The sequence below is a fragment of the Stigmatopora argus genome, chromosome 12 (assembly GCF_051989625.1).
Source record: "Stigmatopora argus isolate UIUO_Sarg chromosome 12, RoL_Sarg_1.0, whole genome shotgun sequence".
NCBI classification, from domain to species: domain Eukaryota; kingdom Metazoa; phylum Chordata; class Actinopteri; order Syngnathiformes; family Syngnathidae; genus Stigmatopora; species Stigmatopora argus.
This window is the reverse complement of record NC_135398.1, coordinates 11,570,330-11,594,380: the sequence shown is the minus strand read 5'-3', so window position 1 is coordinate 11,594,380 and position 24,051 is coordinate 11,570,330. Positions and strand designations below refer to the sequence as shown.

The 24,051-nt window shown below is 40.6% G+C and overlaps 3 protein-coding genes across 6 annotated transcripts in view; all 3 read right to left on the bottom strand.

Annotated features, from left to right (window-relative positions):
- atp1a2a (ATPase Na+/K+ transporting subunit alpha 2a) overlaps positions 1-1,374 on the bottom strand; it is a 52,045-nt gene extending 50,671 nt beyond the window's left edge. The window contains 1 exon segment of the mRNA XM_077615535.1: positions 1,363-1,374. Coding sequence (XP_077471661.1) covers positions 1,363-1,374 — 12 coding nt within the window.
- The window catches only part of lig1 (ligase I, DNA, ATP-dependent), a 79,263-nt gene that overhangs the window by 20,510 nt on the left and 34,702 nt on the right, over positions 1-24,051 (bottom strand). For both annotated transcript variants that reach the window (XM_077615979.1, XM_077615978.1), the window contains one exon: positions 23,599-23,752. In XM_077615979.1, coding sequence (XP_077472105.1) covers positions 23,678-23,752 — 75 coding nt within the window. In that variant the 3' untranslated portion in view covers positions 23,599-23,677. Of the gene's footprint in view, positions 1-23,598; positions 23,753-24,051 lie in introns of those variants that run through there.
- Positions 5,288-18,953, bottom strand: mpz (myelin protein zero). 3 transcript variants are annotated; one of them, XM_077615980.1, is made up of 6 exons: positions 18,632-18,952; positions 16,011-16,177; positions 13,969-14,182; positions 12,153-12,282; positions 11,292-11,334; positions 5,288-8,178 (listed from the first exon to the last, which is right to left on the bottom strand). In XM_077615980.1, the coding sequence occupies exons 1-6, from the start codon at positions 18,675-18,677 to the stop codon at positions 8,098-8,100; spliced, it is 681 nt and encodes a 226-aa protein (XP_077472106.1). In that variant the 5' UTR covers positions 18,678-18,952; the 3' UTR covers positions 5,288-8,097. The 3 variants fall into 3 exon arrangements, with proteins under 3 accessions (XP_077472106.1, XP_077472108.1, XP_077472107.1); XM_077615982.1 differs by having other exon boundaries at positions 5,288-7,615; positions 18,632-18,944; XM_077615981.1 differs by lacking the exon at positions 5,288-8,178 and adding an exon at positions 8,218-8,409 and having other exon boundaries at positions 18,632-18,953.

Genomic DNA, 24,051 nt, shown 5'->3' with positions numbered 1-24,051 from the left:
TGGTCATCTTTTTCAGACCTGGAAAAATCAGATTATATGGCCATTTTATTTCCATTCTCATACCTGTTAACCTCTGCCGATAACTGCCCTTATAAATGATTATGATTCCCCTTACAAACCCCCAAAAAACCTTACAAACACCGTACGAGTCGTACAGTATTTGTAAGGTTTTTTGGGGGGTTGTAAGGGGAATCATAATCATTTATAAGGGCAGTTATCGTCAGAGGTTGACAGGTATGCATTCTAGAGTACTACTTTGATCTCAATTATTCTATTTCTGTATTTTTAAAATCTTACACTATATTTTTTAATCAAAAGTTAGCATTCAATATTTTTAGAGAATCAAAGTTTGAAATAACCTTCCTTAAAAATGAATGAATACTAGTCTAAAAATGATTCGGAACCCTTTCCATCTCAATCTGAATAACCATAATTTGTGTTTTTACTTATTATCACTCACCCAGTGGGTAACTTTAGTTATGAAATACTTCAGGAATTGTTTATTTTTTAAGCCACCCGAGGCTGTAAGGGTTCACTGACCTGACTTCAGTGTGGGATCGATTCCCGCTTGGTGGTGGTATGAGTGGGCATGCAAATGGTTGTGATAAGTGGGATAGGCCCCAGCAACCCCCACAACCCTTGCGAGGATACGCAGTATGGAAGATGAATGAATACTCATCTTTTATGTTTGACATTTCTTGTTTTTCTTATACTATGATTTTCTAAACTGCTTATCCTCACACGGGTTATAGGTTGTGCTGGACCTTATCCTAGCTAACTATGGGTAACAGGAAGGGGACACCTTGAATTGGAGACGGACAACAATTCACACTCACAGCGAAGGGCAATTTAGAGTGTTCAACCAGCCTACCCTGCATGTTTTTGGGATGTGGGAAGAAACCGGAGTACCTGGAGAAAACTCATGCAAACCCACACATTGAGGACCGACCTTGGATAGAACTCTCGACCTCAGAACTGTGAGGCTGATCCACTAACCACTCCCCCCGGACCGCATATCCTATAATATACTTCAAAATCTGTAACAACAAATCTCCTTCATGTTCAATATGAACTTGTGGATGTGATACAATTAAAAGAACTGCCTATCTAGTCAAGTGGTGTGAAGTATTGCATTGTCCGACCCGCATGAGGATAACAACACAACAACAGCAACGCGGAAAGAGCACTGAGCTTTTTGGGAGCAAAAATGTAGTCAGCACATGTTACCAATTTGAGAGCCTACTTTCCACACTGAATACAGATTGGCTAACAAACCAGCACATACTCATTTCAAGCACTTTCATAATGCAGCAAATGTGTTTAACAATAACAACCATTTAGAAAAGAAAGAGAACAACTTACCCCCTCGCCCATGATGGACCTCCACAAAAAGCTAAGGACAGTGCTTGACTGACCTCATCACATGTTTTTAGGGGAGGCTGACACTAAATTCTGCCCCTCCTCACGGAAGTCACCCGAGTCTGGCAGCCCCCTATTCCCTCGTCAGCCCCTAACTCAGACCTGGGCAATGCGGTCCTCGAGGCCTGCTGTGAGTGCAAGTTTTTGTTCCAACCAATCCAGCATAGACAGTTTAACCAATTAGATTTCTGCTGAAACAAGAAGCACCTGACTGCAATCCAGTGATTGCACTTCTAAGATACCAGATTGGTGGAAAGGTTTCCTCGTATGGGTTGGAACAAAAACCTGCCCCCCCTGCAACCCTTTGTGGAATTAATTGCCCAGGTCTACCCTAATTCATTCCAGGATCTCTTCTTGAAGGTGAGGGGTGGTCAGTGAGCAACCCCTTTCGCTTAATAAAACATTCAAATAAAGTACATGAAGTATTGCATCAGGCTGAAAACATGATGGTTTCTACAAAATTTGATCATGTTTGGGTGAATGCAGAGGGGAGTCTTTCCCCTTATTTAAGTGAAGAATTCTAATGATTAGTATCTTCTCTCCACTTGATATTTTAACAGGGAAAGACTGGCAGTGATCATTCATAAATGAATTGGACGTCTATTGCTGTCACTGGCAATGAAACACAATCACTCACTGCCAGCACTCTTTGTCAAAATGGACTGGATATCTGGAGCTGTCAGTGGCATGATGAGTTCATGTCATGAATTTGAATTTTGTTTGCAATGCAATACCAAGTGAAAGAAGGGAGAAGACATCAGTATACGTGTTTAATACTGATATTTCATAATTATGGCTAGAGTATGTTTTCGTATTCAGCATCACTGATACTCTATCAATGAAGATGGATGCTTCATTGAGCTAGTAAGTCAAAATTAAGGGTATCCAAACTTTTTTCTCTGAGGGCCACTTTCAGAAAAATCAAAGTATCAATGGCCAACTTGAAATTCCTCCACTTTTATATTTGTTAAGTATAAATGTAAAATTGTTTCTTTTTAAAATAGTAAAATGGGGGCAACCAGAGCTGCCATAATGTTGATTGAGTGATGGGAAATGAAAATGGCTTCCATTTTTTTGCAGGCGGAGCAAAGTACGTAGAGATGTCTGGTCAGCATAAGGTTAAAACTCACTGCTGTTCAGAGCTTGTTGGGGTGGCAGCGGATATTAACGTTAACATATTGAGCGCATACGCCGACAGGCCCACGTGACAGATGTCGGCCGTGATCCTATGACACCGCCATACTGGCATATTTTCACACTCACTCTCACACTGCCAACGCATGCTTTTTTGGCTTCTTGCCTTCTGTTACTCCTTTTGTGCTTGAGGCAGAGAAGTTGCTTCATTGGGTATGCCTGTGTTATCTCTTGTATAGAAATTAAAAGCAACTGTTGTAAAGCATCGTTTTCCAAACTAATATTAAGACATATTTTGACACCATGTAACTATTCCGTGCCTCCAATTAAAAATCATCAAACTACTAAATTATTGCCAGACCTGGAACACAAAAGGGATTGGATGGGTAAGAGTTAAGGACTCTAATGGCAACTATTGAAAAAGTGAATTCTTCAAGGTTTTTCCCAGTGAAAATAATCTAATTTAATCAGATGGAAAACCTGGGCAGCACGGTTATGAGATTGAGGGTTCGACAAGTGAGGTTCACCCTTCCTGTGTGGTTTTTGAATGTTTTCTCCTGGTACTCTAGTTCTATCCCACACCCCCAAAACATGCATGCTAGGCTAGTTGAACACACTAAATTGTCCTTTGGTATGAGTGTATATACACAAAAGGTTGTTCGTCATCTTGTGCCCTGCGATTGGCTAGCAAACAATTCAGGGTGTCTCCTGTCTAATGGCCATAGTTGGCTGGGATAGGTAATCAGATCAGAGTAACAGATTGTCGCACCAATTTGTCACTCGTTGCCTACCCATTGTTTTATGAGCTGTTGCAAACAATACTCGATGTAAAAGACCCAAGAGGCCAAATGGGATTCGTATGTACCAGATGGAGAAACACAGCCACAAATTGAACATGTACAGGAACTATAAAGTGTCAAGAGTGTGGGCTTATTTTTAAATCTACTTTATACCTGTTTCAATTGTCTCAACCTACACATGCATGCGTACAACTAATGGATATTTAAATACTATCTTTCACAAGGTCATTCAAACCGTGTTGTGTTCTTAAAAAAGAACTAATAAAAGCATTCTATGAGTAATTCAGTTTGTGTAAATGAAATAATCATTCCATTGTTATTGTATTACTATCTTTAAACAGGCACTTGGGCTTTAAAGGTTGGAGAATCAAATGCTCTCAACAAACACCGTGCTGTAATTATTCCCTAAGTGGCACTTGAAGTCCCACTATCATGGATATTTACACAGTAATTAGATGATAGAATCTTGTCAAAGAGTATTCAAAAATAAACTCTCAAGGCTCACATAGGTAACTAAAACTATTTAAATTGTACATCATTTATTAGTGTTCTTAAAAACCTATGATATAATGGTAGGACAGGATCCAGCAGAGGCTATATAACTTAAAGGAAAATGAGCATATACATTGTGTTTATCATGCAACGTGTTGTAATACAAAATTGAAAGTAGGCAACAACACTATGTAAGTCCCAAAAAACATGAAAGTTTACCATACGAGTTCAAACCGGAGAATGGAGCACCATAAGATGGCCTCCATGAATGAAAGAGCCCTGTACGGAAGTCTCCTTTCACATCGGATCTGTTAAATGGTAAATATCTTACATTTATGACAATCGACCGTTCAAGGTTGAAACACTAATAATTTATCGTCTAAAATTAAAACCGGGATTATTCTTACTGGTGCACTCTTGGAGACCTGGGGGCCAACAATGCAAGCTAAAGCCTTGTAGTTTGGGATTCCCCATCATTCCCTATGGCCTCCAGCCTGCATCCTAAGCATCTAAACCCGGTATATTTTACTGCATTTTAGCCCCAAAACAACCCCGTGACCGGACGTTTCGTCGAAAGACATTTCGTCAAAAGACGTTTGGTCCCCAGATGTTTGGTCGACCGGACGTTTGGTCGACCGGACGTTTGGTAGAATGGACGTTTGGTAGAACGGACGTTTGGGAGAACGGACGTTTGGTCGCCGGGTTTGCTCGCTGTCAAATTATGACTCAAAGAGTTTACTGTTGATATTTTGATATTAGATATTTAGATATTAAACTCACTCTCTCTCTCTCCCATGATTATAATTTTGAGGGTTGGTTTCATCAGTAACAACCCAGCGACCAAACGTCCGTTCTACCAAACGTCCGGTCGACCAAACGTCCGGTCGACCAAACGTCCGGGGACCAAACGTCCTTCAACGAAACGTCCGAGTACCAAACAACCCATATCAGCACTTCGGAGCGTACTTTGACGAGGGATCCCACCGGCGAGTCCACTTCCTTCTATGTGCTCAATTCACCCAGCTCACTGCTTTTTCAGATGGAAACAACCAGAGGCTTATATCGGCAGTGCTCGTGTTATACCAATTTCCTATCCTTCCTTCCAATCTTTCGAATTCACTAAAGTAGCCCCTAAGGTGATGGTGCAACGCAAAGAAATTAACACCTCTCAAATCATATCTCCTTGCACCCATTATGATTATCAACCTGGATGTTACAGGAGACCTTTTTTCCTTTCACATTTTAAAACAGTTCCCTGGTGTCCCATTAATGTCGTGAGTGTGCTTAGATTAAAATAGAGAGCGAGAGAAGCTCATTATCAGAACTTGTGTGAGTTTAAATTCTGACTCCTGCAGAAAAAAATAGGAACTCACTTCAGATGATGATGTTATAGTTTAAATTCCAATACCACTTTGTCAGCATGATTATGAAGTCAAAGGCAGTAGGCTTAAATGTTTTATTTACGTACCTTCTACAACATATTACACATTCAATTAGCTTGAGGACAAGCGTTACATTAAATAAATGTAAAAAAAAAACTAAATATCAAGATAAAGCTACAGTCAATTCAAATGAGGGAATGTTACATCACTCCTAAAATTAATAATATTACAAGCAGGAATATTCCAAATAGCTTGGAATTTTCAAAAAGGAACATTCAAGTCTCGGTCGCCCCCAAACCTGATATCTGCCGGGCTGTACATAAACAAAAAATTCAATCTTTGAAGCTTCGCAAACCAGACATGATGAAATACATTTCCACGAAATAGTATCGTTCAGTTCCAACTCTTGTCTTTCAAAAACATTACGTATTGCTCACTACACAAATATGTTTTGAGTCTTTTTAAGATCAATTTCACTCACCCATGTAGATTTATAGTTCTTACATTTTGTCTCGCAACACGAAGAAAAATCTATAAATTTTCGGATCAAGTTGGTTGCTAGGTGAGTCATAAATATACACAACAATTTGGCCTACGTGAAATTCCGCCTAGCAACATGGTGAGAAAAGTGAAAGAACTTGAGCAGCCATCTTGTCACATCTTGGTAAGGAAGGTTTTCAGTTCTAATGGGTTCAAATCTACCATTTTTAATGGCAGTTAATAGAAATGATTAAAGCTTCAAGATAGTTTGTCATTTACGAAATTTAAAAATACAATTTTGGCAACGAGCAAGAAGCACGAGCCGTTTCAGAGTTGGCCTTTCGAAGATGAGTTGAACTGAACTTAACCTTTTGGTGGAAATGTGGCTTGATGCGCAGAAGCCTGTCAGGGTTGGAGGTGAACATCTTTGAACAAAGGACAGGACAGTGAGAAAAAGGAGAACAGAATGGCATGGCTCGCCCGGAGAGTGAATGGAGAGCTGGGTTGTTTGAAGGACAAACCAGTCGAAGCAAAGGAAGGACGGCGCCGTGAGTCCGATAAGGGAGAAGCTTAACGAGCTGAGCGGATCGCGGGAAGTCCTATTCTCTGCGGCTGCCAGACGACGGAACGCGGATGGAAAGAAAAAAAAGACATGGCGAGGACACAACAGACGCTGGTCAAATGTTTGGGGGGAACATTTGAGGCAGCTCCCTTCCACGTACATTATTTTCAACACCGTGCAAAATGGTGGAGAATGAATAATACAAGCTACTGATAACGTGATGCCCCCAAGAAATTTGTAGCTGTTACTGTAAAGACCGACAAAAATAGACACCATTAACGTCTGGTGGTAGCCGTCTGCAGCCAAGAAGGGAATGGACGGGACAACACCAAAATTGGCAAAATTTTCATTGAGGGAAAGTCATATTGAATCAAGAGGTGTTACTACATTTTTTTCTGATATTATGATGCACCGAAAGCATTCAGTTCTTCAAGAGTTAAAGTAAAAGAATATATTCTTTTTTTTTGCCAACTTAAAGTGACCTTATGTGCATTTACCTTGGCTAACTTTGGCAGAATTTTTCATCCCCTAATATATATTTTTGGGCATTTTTAAGCTTTTTTGTTCAACTCTTTGTGCTTTTAATAATTATTTTTAGGGGGTGTGTGCAACTTTAACTAATTAGCTATAATCTAATTTTCCGGAAACAAAACGGAACCTCATTATAAACTTTATTCTTGCAATATATTTTTAGTTTAGTTTATATTTCATGCCATAATCTCACTTATGTTACAAAGAAAATACAACTATACACCATTTTACACTAAAGGCATTTTCTACATTTTTCTCTGAATATCTGAATGCATTTCCTTTTAAAATGTGTAACTCTGTCTTCACAACTTTCTGACTTTCCCCAAATGAAATCTCATGATCGTGAAGATTTAACTAAGGTGACACAAATCCACTTTCCATCTCTCTCTTTCTCTCTCTCTCGTGCCCTGCAGTCTATCCGCAAACTCACCCCATGCTTTCTCGGCCAGATTGAGTCATAAAGGGAAGAAGATTAAGGGGACGACGGGCCGTCCCGAAGGGTGTCCGGCAGGTTCCCGCGGCACCGGTTATGACCGTCGTTAGGCCTTAAACACTTCTTTTTTTTACGCTTGGCCCGGTAAGTGCATAAAGGGACTCCTGCAAAGAAATTATTTGACGCTACCACTGACAGAGCGGCGATGGGGCGAGGGGGGGAGGAGAGGGAAGGGGGGTGTCTATTCTTCCTCTAGCCTGCCTTAACAGAGGAGAGATAATGGCGAGTAATGACGGCAGAGTAGAAAGGAGAAGATGGGGAAAGGGGGGTGCGTCAGGCAGACTAAAAAGGCGGAGGCGTCACGGAGGATTCAGACCTTTATCTAAGAAAAGAAGAAGGGTGGGGGGGAAAAGAGAGAGAGAGGAGACACAGTGGTTAGAAGCGAATTTTAAAACATTGGCAGTGGGGGCAGGAAGAAGGGCGGCAACCCATTTAGGTTGAAGGCGCAAGCAAGGGGGCATCAGTCTCATCAAAACTAGATAACGCCGACATCGGGGACCATAAATATCCATGTAGATACAGTTGCAATCATTTGTTAAAGGGGCCCCCTTCCACTCGGGGCCCCCCTCCCAATTATTTGAGGGCCAGTCGCCGGGCGAACCGAGAAAGGAGGCCGGGCACTTCGGGGTGGCCGCCGACCAAGCCCTCCTGGCCGTTCTTACGCGTCAGCTCCAGATCGATGGTCATAAGCACCCGGCCGGCGGCCTCCTCGACTGCCGACGCCCCCTCCTTTCCGCCCATCCGCCCATCCCGCCAGGGCCGGAGCAATCGCCCCAGAAGCGTGCCCCGGCCCGACCCCGTATCCTATTTGCGTTCCTTGCGAGATTCCAGCTTCTTCTTCTCCGAGGCCTTAGGCTTGGCGGTGTCGGCCGGCGGTGCAGAGCCCTGTGTGGGAGCAGGGAGAGAGGGGGTGGGGGCAGAACAGGGGTGGAGAGTCACTTGAGGAGGAAAGGAGTGCTGGGGGGCGGCGGGGACGGTTTTAGAGCGGGAGGCGCTGTGGTGAAGGGGAGAGAAAAACATTTTTAAAAAAGTTGAAGAGGCTCAAGAAGGTGAGAAGTAGGGTGGGGCTTCCTTTTAAGGGCGGGGAGAAAGAGTGAGAGGAGGCGGTGTCCAGAGCTGGAGAGGGGCGGAGGGACAAAAGAGGTAACCATGCATTAGGATGGGACACATTGACAGGTGGGTTCCAAATATCTGTGGAATTCATCACACAAGTCAGCAAAAAAATTGCAGATAATAATTGGATCGTACTTTCTTTTTTCCTCCTTTTGTGAAATCCCAACTTTTTTTTTATCAAAAAAGGTATTGATTCTGGTAAGTTCTCCTTTTTTTGTAAAATTACAATTGACCACTTTAAACTGGTCGCCAGTCAGTCGCCGGGTGCACACATACGGGCAGATAACCATTTGCACTCACAACCACCACTGAGAGGGAATCGATCGCATGCTGTCACACCATCAGTGACGTGTAGTAATGACTGTATTCTTGCAAGAAATTTGTTGGACTTTACTTGTGCCTAAAGTCTATCTCTGTACGTTTGTGCTCAAGATAACACAGACGAATACATGGAATACTGTCAAACATGTATGGTATGTTTGTAATATGAAACAGGAGGTGATTAAATTTTGAGGTAGTAAAGGTTAAGGTCAGAGAGGTAGTCTTTTTTTGAATTTGACAGTATGCACTCTCAAAGTTCTCCTCTATGACTTTAGTTTCAAAAGATCAGAACCTTTCCTTCTAGAACCTGTTTTTGGTGCTAGATGGACACGAGTACTTTTATGACAGCATCTCGCAGTACCTAGTGACCTTGTCCAGGTACTGGTATACTTTATTTTGTAAAATATGTGGGTTTTCTAGGCTTTCTACATGCCTGTTCTAGAAAACACACAACTTTTAATACATATAAATAGGACTTAAGTGTTGTAGGATTGCCACTTTTCATTTAAATAACTATCATAACATTGTCATCTTATTTTGAAAACGATATTAAAAAACATATTTTACGCCAACAATATAGCAAGAATTACAGCTGGTCTCCCTCAGAGATTACTTAAAATTGAAAATATTAAAGCAAACTTTCCCTTTGAAGACTCCTTCAAGGATAAATTTTTCCTGTCATAATTGGAAAAGGTTTCACTTATATAAATCTGAATTTTATGAGATAAACTTTTAACCATTTTTAGCCCTAAAATAACGTTTTTCTTGTCGCATATGGTATACTGTACTCCCAATTTGTCTGTCTATGAAATGATATGTAATTAGACTAACTATACCACATAAAAGTGGAAGAGTCATGCATGACAGCCGCCTTTACCGAATCATCCGTCTCAGTATGAGCACTATAAAAGGATCGACTGCTGGCGGCGAGTGAGTTCAAAACACAAAAGCATCCGCTTGATGAGCACTCTTGTGGTCTAGAATCAACCCCCTGCCGAATGCCTCTAATTGGACTCTGATCGTCAGTGGGAGGAAGAAGAACAAGAGGATGCGGAGGCATCCGAAACCACGGTGGTCCAGACCTTCTGCCCCTGGAGGCTAAAACAGAGTGGGAAGTAAAGCCTCAGGGAGGAGGGAGAAGATGAAGAGTGAGTGCTAGTGATTTCCTGTCCAGTCGCATCACATGACCTAAAGGAGAAGAGAAAGGAAGGGGGGGGTGCCCATCCAGTCCTAGGGATTGGAGATGGTTGTGGTAGGGTGGGTCAAAGGTCATGTGGGAGGAAGGGAAAGGAAGACAAGCTCTGATCGATTCAGCACGCTTGCAATCACCATTACGCAACTTGGTATGTGGGGTGTATGTAAGAGAATGGGTTGCATCTGTGCATGTGTGCATCCAGATCATTGTGTACAGTATATGAAAGTATACTGTGTTTGCTCATATGTGCATTTAGATGGTTGTGTGCATGTGTGTTCTGTGGATGAGAATGTGAAGAGGCACATTTGCTTGTGTGTATGTGGCTGTGAGAACCACTGTGCGTGTGTATGCGCAATTGCGTATGTCAAGTGCCACAGGCGCGCAGTGTGTGTGTGTGTGTTGGAATATATGAATAAATAACAAAGAACAAAAAACCCCAACTGGTTAGATGACATGTGTGACAGCGTCGTCACGGCAACCAGGCAACGACCACAATGTCCTGCGCACATGCTCATGCACGCGCTTACCCGGTGGCACTGGAGAGTAACCTGACAATCATCTGACAGTTAATAGAAGAAAAAAAAAGAAGCAAGTAGGGGGCCACATTGGGGTGGAAGAGGCCGACGAGCTAGAGAGATGACAACGAGTGATAGAGGCAATTTGGCGCCCCCCTCAGTTTTCTTCTTTTTTTTTTACATCTATACTAGTGTGTATGTGTATATATATATATATATATATATATATAGATAGATAGATAGATAGATAGATAGATAGATAGATAGATAGATATGTATATATACGTGTATATATATGTATATATACATATGTGTATGTATGTATATATATATATATATACATATATCTATGTATATATACATATGTGTATGTATGTATATATACATGTGTATATATATATACATACACATATATATACATATATATATATATACATATAGACATATTTTAATAAAGTTTCAATAAAACAAAATTGATTCAATTAAAATGAGTCAAAACAGATTTCCTTGAATGCTCATGTAATGGGTTGAATGATTCCATTATGAAGGGTGAACATGGATATATTCCTCAATATCAATGTGTTTTTTTAATGTCTAACTTTGTAGGATTTGTTTTTTTTTTTTTTAAAAGCATAATCAATATCCATTGGTCATGTGGTTTTGAGACATGATTATTATCAAAAAATGACAGTCAGGGAGCTTAATGCACGGATCCATACAATTTAAAGGACTTCAAATCAATTGTGCTGCTTGCTTTTTCCTGTCTTGCTCTATTTCGTGAAGGTGCCTTGTGATTGGATGAGGAAAATGGGGAGTAAGTGAAACCAGACAAGTGCAGTGTGTGTTGAACTTGCCTGTCTCTGCTGTGATCCCTCCTTCTTTTTCTTGCCGTGTTTGCTGGAGGACAAAACAAAACAAAACAAAAAAACAAATAAAAGTCAGGACGTCTTGCCGCTAACACTAATCTACTACCAGAATGACGGTCGCGCCAGATTAGCCGCTGGATTACACGGAGATCAAGATAGCGATCGAGCTAAATCTCTCACTGCGTGCCAAATTTTCATACTGTCACTACACTCAAAAGCAAAGAGCTTCTTGCTTTAAGTTAAGGCTGAGAAACCATAGAAAACATCAATGGACCATCAGAGAAAAAGGACAATTTAGTACGTTCATATTTTACCAGTTTAGCAAGGTCAACCAAACCAATAGGATTCTTGTCTTTCAAATAAATAGACAAAAAAATAATATCAGTCCGTGATAACCCTAAGAGCAATTTGATCATTTACAAAAACATGGATTCTCTCGCAATTGTTGGCTTCTTAAAATAATTGCCTAAATTATTTTTTTCTGATTTTTCAGGAAACACAAAAATATGAAACACTTAGTGAATTTCCAAACAATTTTGAAATTATTCGTAATTAAATGATATGGCTTTTAAGAGTGTGATGATATACAGAACCCTGAGAAGGATAATAGGAAAAAAAATAAGTAAAACAACAGGGTTCTTTTCATAATGCCAGGGCACCCAAAATCAATTGAGTTTATAGGGTACAAATCCTAAAACTTGGGCAGGCAAACACTTTGGTCCTGAACTATTGGATCGCGGCAGCTACTTGGCCGCCACGCAGGTCTCGGTGCCCGGCAGGGGTTCGGGGTGGAGTGACAGGCCGAAGCGGCCACGCAGCCGTGGTTTAAGCGCCAGGCCGCTCACTGACCTGACGCTGAGGCTGAAGACGCGGCGCGCCACTAGGAAGCGCATCAGGTAGTAGATGACCACAATGAGCAGCAGCAGGCCGAGCACCGCACCAATGATGGAACCCGTGATCACGCCCGCTTGGATGGGCACTGCGGAGGAAGATGATGAGAGAGTTACTAAAAGCATCTAAGCGGGTGTAACAGTAAAAAAAGGGACAGTTTCAAACCTGAAAGTACAAAATTACTAGTTGTACAAGAAAAGGGTACTCGGTCGTTTGGTCGCCGGTCTTTTTTTGTCGCCCGGAAGGTTATTGATAATTACCATTTAAATCGTTGCTCAAATTCCCTAAATACAAACTGCGAATTATTATTTAGTCATACTTAATGCCCTATTAATTATTAGGCTAAAGAAAAGCTCCAAATTTCCCGTACTTTTATTGTGTTTTGTTGGAGAACTTGTTAAGACCCTGACTGACATCCCTTCCTAAGGGGACAACTCATGTACATACAAACTCTTATACACTCACACGTCCGCTCAGTGAAACTGCTCAGGGACATTGTTGGCTTTTATTGATGCGCAGACCGTGTTGTTTTACCTTGTTTGTCGCCGGTCTTTTGGTCGCCCGTTGTCGTGGTCCGGGCAACCAAAAGACCGGCGACCAAAAGACGGCGACCAAAAGACCGGCGACCAAACGACCGCACATGCATGAAAAGTGATCCAATAAATATGATCGCCTGTAGATAACTAAGCAAATGTGACTAATCTAAAGGTGACAGTACAAAAGAAGCAATACAAAAAGTTAAGCATGCAAAAGTGCCCTTTCACAAGTAGCAGTATAAATGTAACGCTACTTTTTTTAAGTGTTAAATTCTGGCGATAAAAAAAAAAGTGCAAGAGAAAATGAAGGTTAGAAAACAATCAGTGATGGAGAAAACAGTAAGCGTGTAAACAAGTGACGAAAACTAAAAATAGGGAGAAAAAAATGTGATGTTGACACGCTCCAAACAAAAAGTGGTGGTAAAAACGGGGCGTTAAAAAGGTGACCATAAAAAGCTGATAAAACATGTGAAGTGACAGAGAGCAAATGCAAAGGAAGAGCAAAAATAAAGTGTTGATAAGTGAGGAAAAGGATTGTAAAATTTGGCAATAAAAAAACCCTCAACAAGAAAGTACCGTAAAAAAATGTGACAATAATATAACAAGCGATTTATACTGTGAGTAAAAAAAAGATGAAAATAAACACAGAAAATCAAGTTGGTTCAAAAAACTGACTGGGAAAAAAAACCATTTTCTGTACCACTTATCCTCAAAAGGGTCAAGGAGGGTGCTGTAGCAAAAGCCACTAATAGAAAATAACGAACAATTTAAAAAGGAGCCACATACAAAAAGTCACAAGTGGTGTCAAAAAAGTCAGGTTCATCAAGTGTGGTGTCCACGTTCGGGGGTGAAGCACTAGTAGAACTAGAACTAGCGTACAAAGAGCTCCAAAGTTGTGGAGGAGAAGAAGAAGGTCAGGCGCAAAGCAAGAGATAACATCTCCAAGATTACGTCCGACGACTCCCAAAGAGACACGAGGTCATCCATTATTCATGCAGTTCTTAAGGAATCAATGATGGCAGCACGCTGGATAACACGTCTGCATCCCAGTCAAAGTCTTCCAATTTTCAAAATAGTAAAAACAATCCCCAATTGTGGACGTATCTCTTGTTTAATTGGCAATTCTTTGAATCTATTTGTCTCCCCTTCTTGTATTTTTTCTAAAAAGTCAACATGATATAAAGTTCTTATCAAACTAGTCTTTGAAAAGAAAATCAAAACATCATACCAACTCTGACCTTTTTCAAATACGAGCAGGCGCACACTCGAGGCCCTGCCCACGATGTCGGGTGGGTTTTTGGCGTCGCAGGTGAAGGTTCCATTGTCGCTGAACTCCAAGTTCTTAAGCAGGATAGAGCCGTCGCGGCGGGATGGGTCTCCCAAAAACTCCAGCCGATCCCTGAAGGGACCCTTGTTATCCAGGTAGGCCATGCCTCTGGTGTAGTGGAAGATCTGAAATGCCGTCAACACCCAGAATTAACGACATTCAAATATCACTGCTACATCCACTTTACCATTCATAATGAATTCAGTTGGGATTCTTTGTTAACAGCCACATAAAGAACATTTATGATGAAATAAATCTACGTATGTTGTTATTCAATTACTCATTGTAAGCACCATATTGTATTTAGAATTGATAAACAAGGAACAGTCTCAATATTCCATTGAATTCAGTAAAAAATGCAAACATTGACAAAAACAGCCAAAATGTATTTTGAGTCAAATACAACTTATTCAATCATTTGTCAAATTGACAAATGATTGAATAAGTCTTTGATTGAATATATTACGTCTAATGTCGAGTAAAAAGATGTATTCTTTACACTACTAACAGTGATTGGTTATTATTTCATGGTTGAGAAGTTTTTTTTAAATGTATGAAAATATTTGAGAGAATATATTTCTTTAGATGTACATCAATATGATATGACACACAAAAAAGCAAACTTTCAATTTGGGGGATTTGTAATAAATATCCTAAATAGCTTTCCATAATTTTTGATGGGGCGTTTTACATTACTTTGGCTTGTTTTATTTTTGGTATGCACATCATATTTAAACTCATAACCAATCAACTGAAAAATGTCAATAAAGCCAAATTTTCAAAGATAATATAATACAATGTAATAATTTAGTTCGTTTTAGTTTGTTCCATTGTTGTTGGTTTTTTTGCGATAAATAATGAACTATCATAAGATCTATTCCACATGTGTCAAAGTGGCGGCCCAGGGGCCAAATCTGGCCCCCCGCATCATTTTGTGTGGCCCGGGAAAGTAAATCATGAGTGCCGACTTTCTGTTTTAGGATCAAATTAAAATGAAGAGTATAGATGTATATTACATTTCCTGATTTTCCCCCTTTTAAATCAATAATTGTAATTTTTAATCAATTTTTTCTGTGTTTTTAGTTCAAAAATCATTTTGTAAAATCTAAAAACATATTTAAAAAAAGATACAATAAACATTGTTTTAGATCTATAAAAACTGAATATTCAGGGCTTTTAATCCAGTTCTTTTAATCCATTTATTTAAAAAAAATATCTAAATATTAATATCTAAAATGGTCCGGCCCACATGAAATCGAGTTGACGTTAACGCGGCCCGCGAACCAACCCGAGTCTGACACCCTTGATCTATTCAAATACTAAATTAACTCATATCGCTATCAAGGCACGGCCTTCCAATCAAAAGGTGTTAGAAAATGTGGTATTTTTAAAGACTATTCTTCAGGAATGTTTGTTTTTCGTCTTTGCTAGAAGCAATGGGAACATGTCTCTCACTAGAGAAATGCTAACGAGGCCAACCCAGGACAATTTCGAAAGGTGGTTGAGATAATAGAGTAGGAGGACGAAAGGGTGGTGAGAGATGAAAAACCAGATTACAGGAGTAACGCCACGAGACGAGAGAATCTGATAAGAACGCGACAAGCGGCTGAGGCCAGAATGCAAAAAGGCGAGATTACAAGTACATGCAAGCAAAGTGCTACAAGTGTTGTCGTGATATTTTTCAAAGTGCCATTTGTATGTATGACACTTGTGGTCATTGATATTCACGCATCACTCATTGGCTGACAGAAATCATGATTCCATTGCTTTATCAAATATGGTTCCAACCTTTTTAAGACACCCCTTGTCCTCATTTATGTTTTAATTTAGATTATTTATTTTTAATTATGGGCGGCTTGGTGATCGAGTGGTAAGTGCGTTAGCGTCACAGTTCCGGGGTCGAGGGTTCGTTTCCACTGGTTTAGGTCACAGTGTCATATGCATGTGTCTTACAGAAATGCTGTCCCTGGATCCATCGGGTCTGTATGTCCACGAGAAGGACACGTCCTCGGACGTCCATCGCCACGAGAAGAAGGAGCAAGACAGTCGCACATCACTGCCCACCAGCGCGTGACGCTCCCAGCCCGTATAAATCACAATGGCCTCGGATGGCTTGGGCACTGCAAACCAAAAACCAACAGTCACTTTGTGGGTATATCATCAAAATAAAAGGTTCCAGCTACCCACAAAATTTATTTAGACTGTTTTCCCACTCATAAAACACTGTAAAGCACAGGTGTCAAAGTGGCGGCCCGTGGGCCAAATCTGGCCCACCGCATCATTTTGTGTGGCCTGAGAAAGTAAATGATGAGTGCCAACTTTATGATGAAATTCAAATGAAGAATGAAGATTGTTTCCTGTGTTTCCTCATTTTAAATCAATAATTGCAAAAAATTGTACTAATTTGAAGGTCCAAAAATGATCTATTGATTAGCACGATCGAGAAAGCTGTCAATTTATTAATCAATTAATTTTGGCAGCCTAGTTGGAAGACATAACGGCCCTCCAGATGTAATCGAAACTACCATGTGGCCCGCGACAAAAAAATGAGTTTGACACCCCTGCTGTAAAGGCTTCTCCAAAAGTCCCTATCATAAAAAAATATAGAATTTCAGTACCTGAAGCTGAAAAATTCCAGGTTCCTCATTTAAATACTATCACAGCAGACAGAGTCTTGTTTATTGAAAACGTAGTAGTTTCTGGGATATCATGGACAAAAAAAGGGACACTAGCCCTCGTTCGGGAACTTTACAGCATCTATACATATATATATGCTACATTCTAACAGTGCCTAAATATTGAAGTAAAGTTCCTAGAAATGGCAGCCCGGTGGGAGTGGTTAGCGCATCAACATCACAGTTCTAGGGTTTGAGGGTTCCATCCCAGGTCGGTCCTCACTGTGTGTAGTTTACATGTTCTCCCAGGCTTGCGTGGGATGTCCCCAGGTACTCCGGTTTCCTCCCACATCTCATAAATATGCAAAGTAGGCTGGCTGAACAGTCTAAATTGCCCCTAGGTATGAGTCTGGGCATGAATGATTGCCCTACGATTGGTTGGCCACCAATTCAGGGTTTCCCCCGCCTGGTTAGTTAGCTGGGATAGGTTCCTGCATCCCCCACACCCCTTGTGAGGATAAGCAGTTCAGAAAAGGAATGAATGAATGAGTTTTAGACCAGAAATGCCCAGTATTTGGTTGCAAAGGAAAGGTGTATATTGCATTTGTATTTTTAGACCGCCTGGATATTAATCTTAAATTCTAGCTAAATTTGTTGTTCTTCTTGGGAGTACATTAACTAGAATCGCAACTCCTCTGCTATTAGTGAACAGATCACTAGTAAATTTGGTAGGTATATTGCAGGGATGTATATACTTGATTCTAAGAGCCCAATGTCTTTCTTTTGTTGTTGTTGAAGGTCTGATTAATTACATTAGTTAATCGCGCACTTGAAATTGGTAACTTACTCATGGACTAATCACATAACATTTTTTGAGAAAATTTAGGGAGAAGAATATGCATCACCCCCCTAAAGCCTGATTTTTTTCCTCAGGGATGATTAATTACATTAGTGAATTGCAGAACTATTGTTGCCTGTAGGTTCCGAGTTAGCCAATAGAGGACATTTGCGCTCTTTGTTTTTGCTTTTCATGTCTCTTAGCACACAAGTTATTACGCAGTGAGCCGGAGTAGTTCATTTTGAAATAGTTTTATTCAGTACACAGTAGTGGTATAGTAAAAAAACGGTAAGTATAAGTCTCTATCAGGGCAGAAACTAATGGAAACCTCAGCTTTCGATGAACATTGTCTATTGGAAAAGCAGAAAACAGATACTGTTTCCTCAGATTTGTGTTAAGTCAGCCGGAAAAAAGACCAGAAAATAAGTAGTCAACTAAAAATGAGGAGTAGTGAGTTTATACATTATCATTGCAATTTTGGCATAATGCAGTGAGAAAATATTGAATGTGTCACAAGTACCTCATGGAATATGATTGATGCTAATTGGCTTTCAGGCACTAAATCAATATTTCACCACCCAGGAAATATGACGCTGTCAAGAATCTAAGCGTGTGGAGAAACATCTTAATAACATTCAACAAAAGGGAAAAACCAATAAGTTTGATAGTGTCGAGTCAAATTGTAACACGGACGATATTAATGTGAACGTTCGAAAGAAAAACATCAAGTATAGTTCATTCAAGTTAAGTCAGTGAATCCTCTTGCTTCCCAGTTGCATCAAATAATAACTAAAAAAATAACGATGATAAATGGTTACACTCACACTCAGTATCAGCAATGTTCAATTAAAAAAAGGTCTCATACTCCCTCCAAATATTATTTTTTGTCAAAAGCACAAAAGTAAGCTTTCCTGCATAACATTCTTACTTAATTTGGAGATCCAATGCACTTACTGTCCATATGGAAAACATATAATCAATTTAAGTTAATCTAAAAATTAAACACGAAAGCAGAAAACATCTTTTGCCACTTTTCTCTCTAGCAAAATCATAATTGTTTTTCACTACGTGATGCAAGTACATGGTTCACCATATGACAACATGAGGAAATTGCTATTCACCTGCAGCCAGAACGAGGAGGGACGCCAGCGCCACCAGGGTCAACATGATGGTATGTGGCTACCGTGGACTTCCCAGTGACCAAACGCACACAGACACAGGAGCGATCCCCCTCTGAAGAAGAGCACGCTTAGAAGAGGATGAAGGATAGGGCTAAGAAGCACACGACAGCAATAGGAGGCCTGACGCCGTGCCTTGTCTATATAGGGGGACACACCCCTCACTTGACCACTGCCACCGGGAACCCTCCTCCACCCCTTTCCGGGGGCCATGCCGGACAGTAGTCCCTAGCACGGCCCAACCCTCCTGGGGATAGAGGAGCTAAGGTTAACCCCTCAAGTGTAAGATAGGAAGTGAAATTTACTGTAAAATTGCTTGACTTTGGGCAAACTGTGATTTTAAATACACAAGCCAATCTCAGAGAACCCCAGAACACATTGCATGACCTTGGACTAGCCTAACCTTGCTTTCTCCACTCTAAACCACCACAAAACAACTTTAAAATGCTTTGGATCACTGATGGAAATCTCTATATTAACTTGGATCAATCAAGGTCACCTCAGACCATAATTGAAGTCATTGTTGACCACACTAGAGTAAACCCAGATGTCTCTGGATCACTACACCAACCTCGCACTAACCACCTTTAGCAGGGTTCTTTTTATTAGCGACATGACCAAGATATTAATTCTTGTTTTTCCCCTTCCCTCTTTCTAGAAAAATATATTTTATCCAAGGGGTGTTAGTTTTCTCCCCCCATTTTAGAAGAAAGTATGGAACATTGAATTAAAAATATCATTTGGAGCTTTTCAAATGAGTCAGAGCTCGAGCCTATATTAACCTTTGGATGGACCCATAGATTGAAACCTAAATCACCTTGGACACATCAACAGTGGTTTGAACCAATCCTAAGTGACCGCAGATAAATAACTTCACCACCTTATAACACCCAGGTCAAACTAAAAGAACTTTGGATCGTGCTACACTACCTTGGATCAAAATGGGTGACTCCAATCCAGTTTGACCACTCCAAACGACCAAGGAACTAAATCACTGTAAACCAATTTAGAAACTCATAGCCCAGCTCAGACTGCTCTGGACCAAATGATCACAGAATACTCTATGCCACTTTGGACTATAGACTACCTAATACAACCTTAGATGACACGGGATAACCCAAGATTACCTTGGAGCATCTTGGATACACAATTTTTGACGACACTGAGCCATACCTTGGGTTGCATAAGACCAAATCAGACTAATCTAAATCACCTTGACCTAACCTTAGTGCAGTCTCTGCCACTCTGAAGCATTAAATTCTTTGGCTCCCATTCACAGAAATAGAAGACCAAGACATTTTTTCTGAGAGTACTACAGCGTTAAGGGGTCAAATGTGTATTTTACTAGCCATTTTCCTAAGCTTTGTCAAATAATTTACACATGCTGGCAGTAAAACAGTTAACTTAAAATAACAAAAAAAATTGAAGTAATTGACATAAGTTTTCTGTTGGTAGCATAATGGGCGCTAAGTGACGCGGTAGGGCATTTAGATCCAGGTCAAGGCGGTCCAGTCCACTCTGAAGTCAAAACAAAGGCCATAAAGTCTTTGGAGTGCCTCCCGCTAGATTCCTGCTGATACAATGGAGCGCGAGGGGGACGGAGCCCGGGTCAAGACCTCAATGGCGCTTTCTCCTGCCCCGCCGGGACGGACAAAGACGTGCATTGAAGCCCCCCACGCTAGAACGTGTCGCCGCGGCTGGCCCAGAGAGTTGAGGCTAGTACAGGGGTGGGCAAACCAGTCCTCGAGGGCCACTGTGGGTGCAGGATTTTGTTCTAACCAATCCTGCCCAGACACTTTGACCAATGAGATTTGTGCAGAAAACAAGAAGCACCTGACTGCAATCCACTGATTGCACTTGTAGGACACTACATGGGTGAAAAGGTGTCCTCTTTATGGGTTGGAATGAAAACCCACAGCGGCCCTTTGTGCAATAGTTTGCCCATCCCTGGGCTAGGACAACAAGAACAAAGAAAATTAACGGCAACAAGGCAAAGCGACAAGTCTTCCGTCCGGTTCATTGAAACCAAACATCATACAAGGAACAAACCATAAAATGTATGTTTCTAAGTGGTGGTTCCGACGAGTATGAACAAAAAACTATAACACCTAGTTCCACATTCAAAAACCAAAAAGGACACCAGTGGTAATTTCGGCTTAAAACTGTATCTCAAAGTGGATACCTACTTAAAGAAGTAATAGCTGATATAGAAGGGATACGAAGAACATTTTGCATCCAACAGTTTGGAATCAAGAGAATTGAGGTGGGAAAAAGGCACTGAAATTTAGTAGCAGTCATTAGTCATGATTTAAACACCTGAGGGAAACATGAGTAATGATAGTGGAAAACTAGGAAGACAAGGAGGTCTTGATCATCATGGTCATTTTGGCACCCCTTTCCTGCTCGCAGATCCCAGGAGGGGGCCGACTGCAGACATTTTGTCCACCAGTGACGAATCACTGCCTCTCCTGACGGAGTCTGCCGACGTCACCGCACAATGAACCGGACCATCTGCCATATCTCTGGTCCAAACTGTGCAAAAAAAATCATGGCAGATTGGTGGTCATCTGTACGGATCTAAGTGACTTCTGTGTGTGTGCATTGATGAAGGAGGGTAGTGTGAACCTTGGAAGGGCAACATTTTGAATGATATAAAACTGATTTTGATCTACACTAAACCAACTTGGATTAACGCAATCACAATAACTACACTAATCTAGACAATCGTTTTCATGTTTCGTCTTTTCAAAAAGTCTGACTAAAACTAATTTGTATGAAAAGCAAATATATTTTTCCCATTTGAATTCATGCTACTCTTATTAATCTATTTCTCTCACAATAAAGTATCTACAAAACCACAGTTGATAAAAAGAATTATAGTTACCATATTTTCCACACTCCCGAGTAGAAAGCGCACATTCAATTTCATTTAACTTTGGATCTTGTTTTCATATATTGGAACAGTGATTATAAATGACTAATAGGGATAAACTACGTCAAGATATTCTTGATATCATAGTATTTAACTTGTATCCGCAAAAGGTTATATTGTGGCTTTACAGTGAATTATGTAGCAAATGAGCGGTGAGCAGTTTCAGTCATGTGACAAAGAGTTCATAAACCAATTCTGATTCAGTTACATTTGACGAAAATATTATGGTCTGGGCAGTGAGGAAAGGTCTACAAATGTTGGGCATGTTAACTCTGCAATGCGCACCGACCACACCTGCTCACACGCGCTACAAAAAACACTCAATAAAGACATGCGTAGACATGGAATCATTTGTATTGGCATTCGATTCCAGTAAGTCAGTCCTCGAGTCACGTGGACATGAAGATAATTTCAGCACAAAGTCACGGATCGTTGTCAGAATACAAGAATGAAGTGGATACATAAAAACAGGGACACAATTAGGGGGAAAACATAACTGAATTTTATTTATATAATTTTTTATTTATTTTTAATTTTAAAAAACTGACATGCATAGCCTATACTACTAGGTTTTTTGGGGGGCATGTGAAGAAGTTTGCAGGGAAGGCTTTGGTGAGCAAGGCAAGAAAGTGCCAAACACGATAAGATCCTAAAGGTTAATGGCCAACGGCATGAAGAAAAACACTATTGATATTCCGAGGCCCTGGGCTTGGGACAATTGCTGCGTGTGTGCCTCCTGCTCTCTCCCTCACGTCCTGGAATGGCAGCGATGTCACAGATAGCGCCAAGATGGAGGGATGAGGAGGGCTGGACAGATGAGGAGGTGAACAAAGCTTTTGTTAGCAGAGATGAGCAGGGATGGATGGAAGGATGAACAAGGAGGCGGAGGAGAACAAAGTCTTTGTTTGCAGAGTGGACAAAGAGGACATTGGGAGTGCAAGACACAGACACCATGACCGGCAAAAGTGCTGGGACGGCAGCCTCCTACAGGAAGCCCATGAGATAAAACAGCACATATATGCTTCTAGAAAAGCTCTGAGGTGAGCTGACTATTTGGTCTTTCTAACCCAGCCATGCAGGTCTTCCACTCAAGGTAAAATTACTGGCAAGGGGGAGAGGAAGGCCTTCAAATTAATAAATTATCATGCAACCTTGATTCATGGGCGACCAGCAATAGAAGACCATTCCGGCCAACTGAGAACAGTGTTAAAGGTACCTTTCATTACACAAAAAAATAAAACAACAAGAAAAAAAAACACTAGACTATCTTGGCACCATGAGGCAAAGGTGCTTTAGGTAAGAATTCCCTTTCCTCTCGTTATGACTGAAAAAAATAATCATAATCACCACATCATTATGTACAGTGGTGCTTTGAGATGCAAGTTTAATACGTTTGCCCACACTATAATATCGCACTGGATGAAACATAATAGTTAACTTGGCAAACGGGGGGCAGTATAACACTGATGACGACCACGGAAGACTAATTATCTATTAAGTCATTGATTTCTATTATGGAGGCTCACATTAATTAAGTCCACTGGAAGGTAAATGTAAATGACATTATTTCAATATTTTTAGGTCTGGTGCATTGTGAGATTTATGTAAAAACAAAGTTGGGAGAAAATGTCCAGGAGCAACTTTTAAGCAACCTGGACTGCTCTGCAATAGTCTGGACCAATACACATTGGAGTATGATAACACACAGGCTTTGAGGCACACCTCATTCCATATTTGCATTTTCAATATTTTCTGCTCTGCTGCCTGCTTGATTTCCATTCAGCAGCAACAACAGCGACGAGTAGGAGGCGGACATTTTGGAAATTCAGTCACACGCACACAGACCCACGCAAATGAGCAAACACATGCGAAATCACCCCCACATGCTCACACAAACACATGCAACGCGCCTAAACGTAGCTCGACTACTGCATGCAAGTTTCAACTAAAATATTACACATCACAAGCACAAGTTGACAAAAAAATCTATTTATTTACATTCAGCCTGATATCAAAGAAGTGATTTATTGAGGATTATTAATGATGTTGCGTTCAGGTCAATAGTAGTCCTCCATGTCGACTTTGTCTCCCTGATTCTGGATCTGGTGCTGCTTCTTATATAGGTCAGCAATCTTAAGAAAAAGGAGGAGAGATTGTAACCTTGAAAATCAATAACGTTCCATCTCAAATAAAACATAAGCACTTCAGGAAAAGCTAATCAAGTCTGTTGTTGGCTTCAGAGGCAATACGAAATCGTAGCTGTTCTCACAAAATGAGTTATTTATTTATATATATTTTTTTAAATTGCCCAGTTTATCACTCTACCCACACTAATCAAGTAACCTGCCGGCTCCAGGGATACTCGGAAACCACACATTCTTACAACTGAGTAATTGTTTGGAATGTCCTTAGTTGTCCCTCTAATCAAGTT

Excerpts from the sequence above, each read along its gene's own strand:
- mpz (XM_077615980.1), bottom strand. The coding sequence starts at position 18,677 with ATGTTGACCCTGGTGGCGCTGGCGTCCCTCCTCGTTCTGGCTGCAG. Across the intron at positions 16,178-18,631 it reads CCTCCTCGTTCTGGCTGCAG|TGCCCAAGCCATCCGAGGCC; the intron begins GTGAATAGCAAT and ends TTTGGTTTGCAG. Across the intron at positions 11,335-12,152 it reads GTCTTCAGCCTCAGCGTCAG|CAAACACGGCAAGAAAAAGA; the intron begins GTCAGTGAGCGG and ends TTTGTCCTCCAG.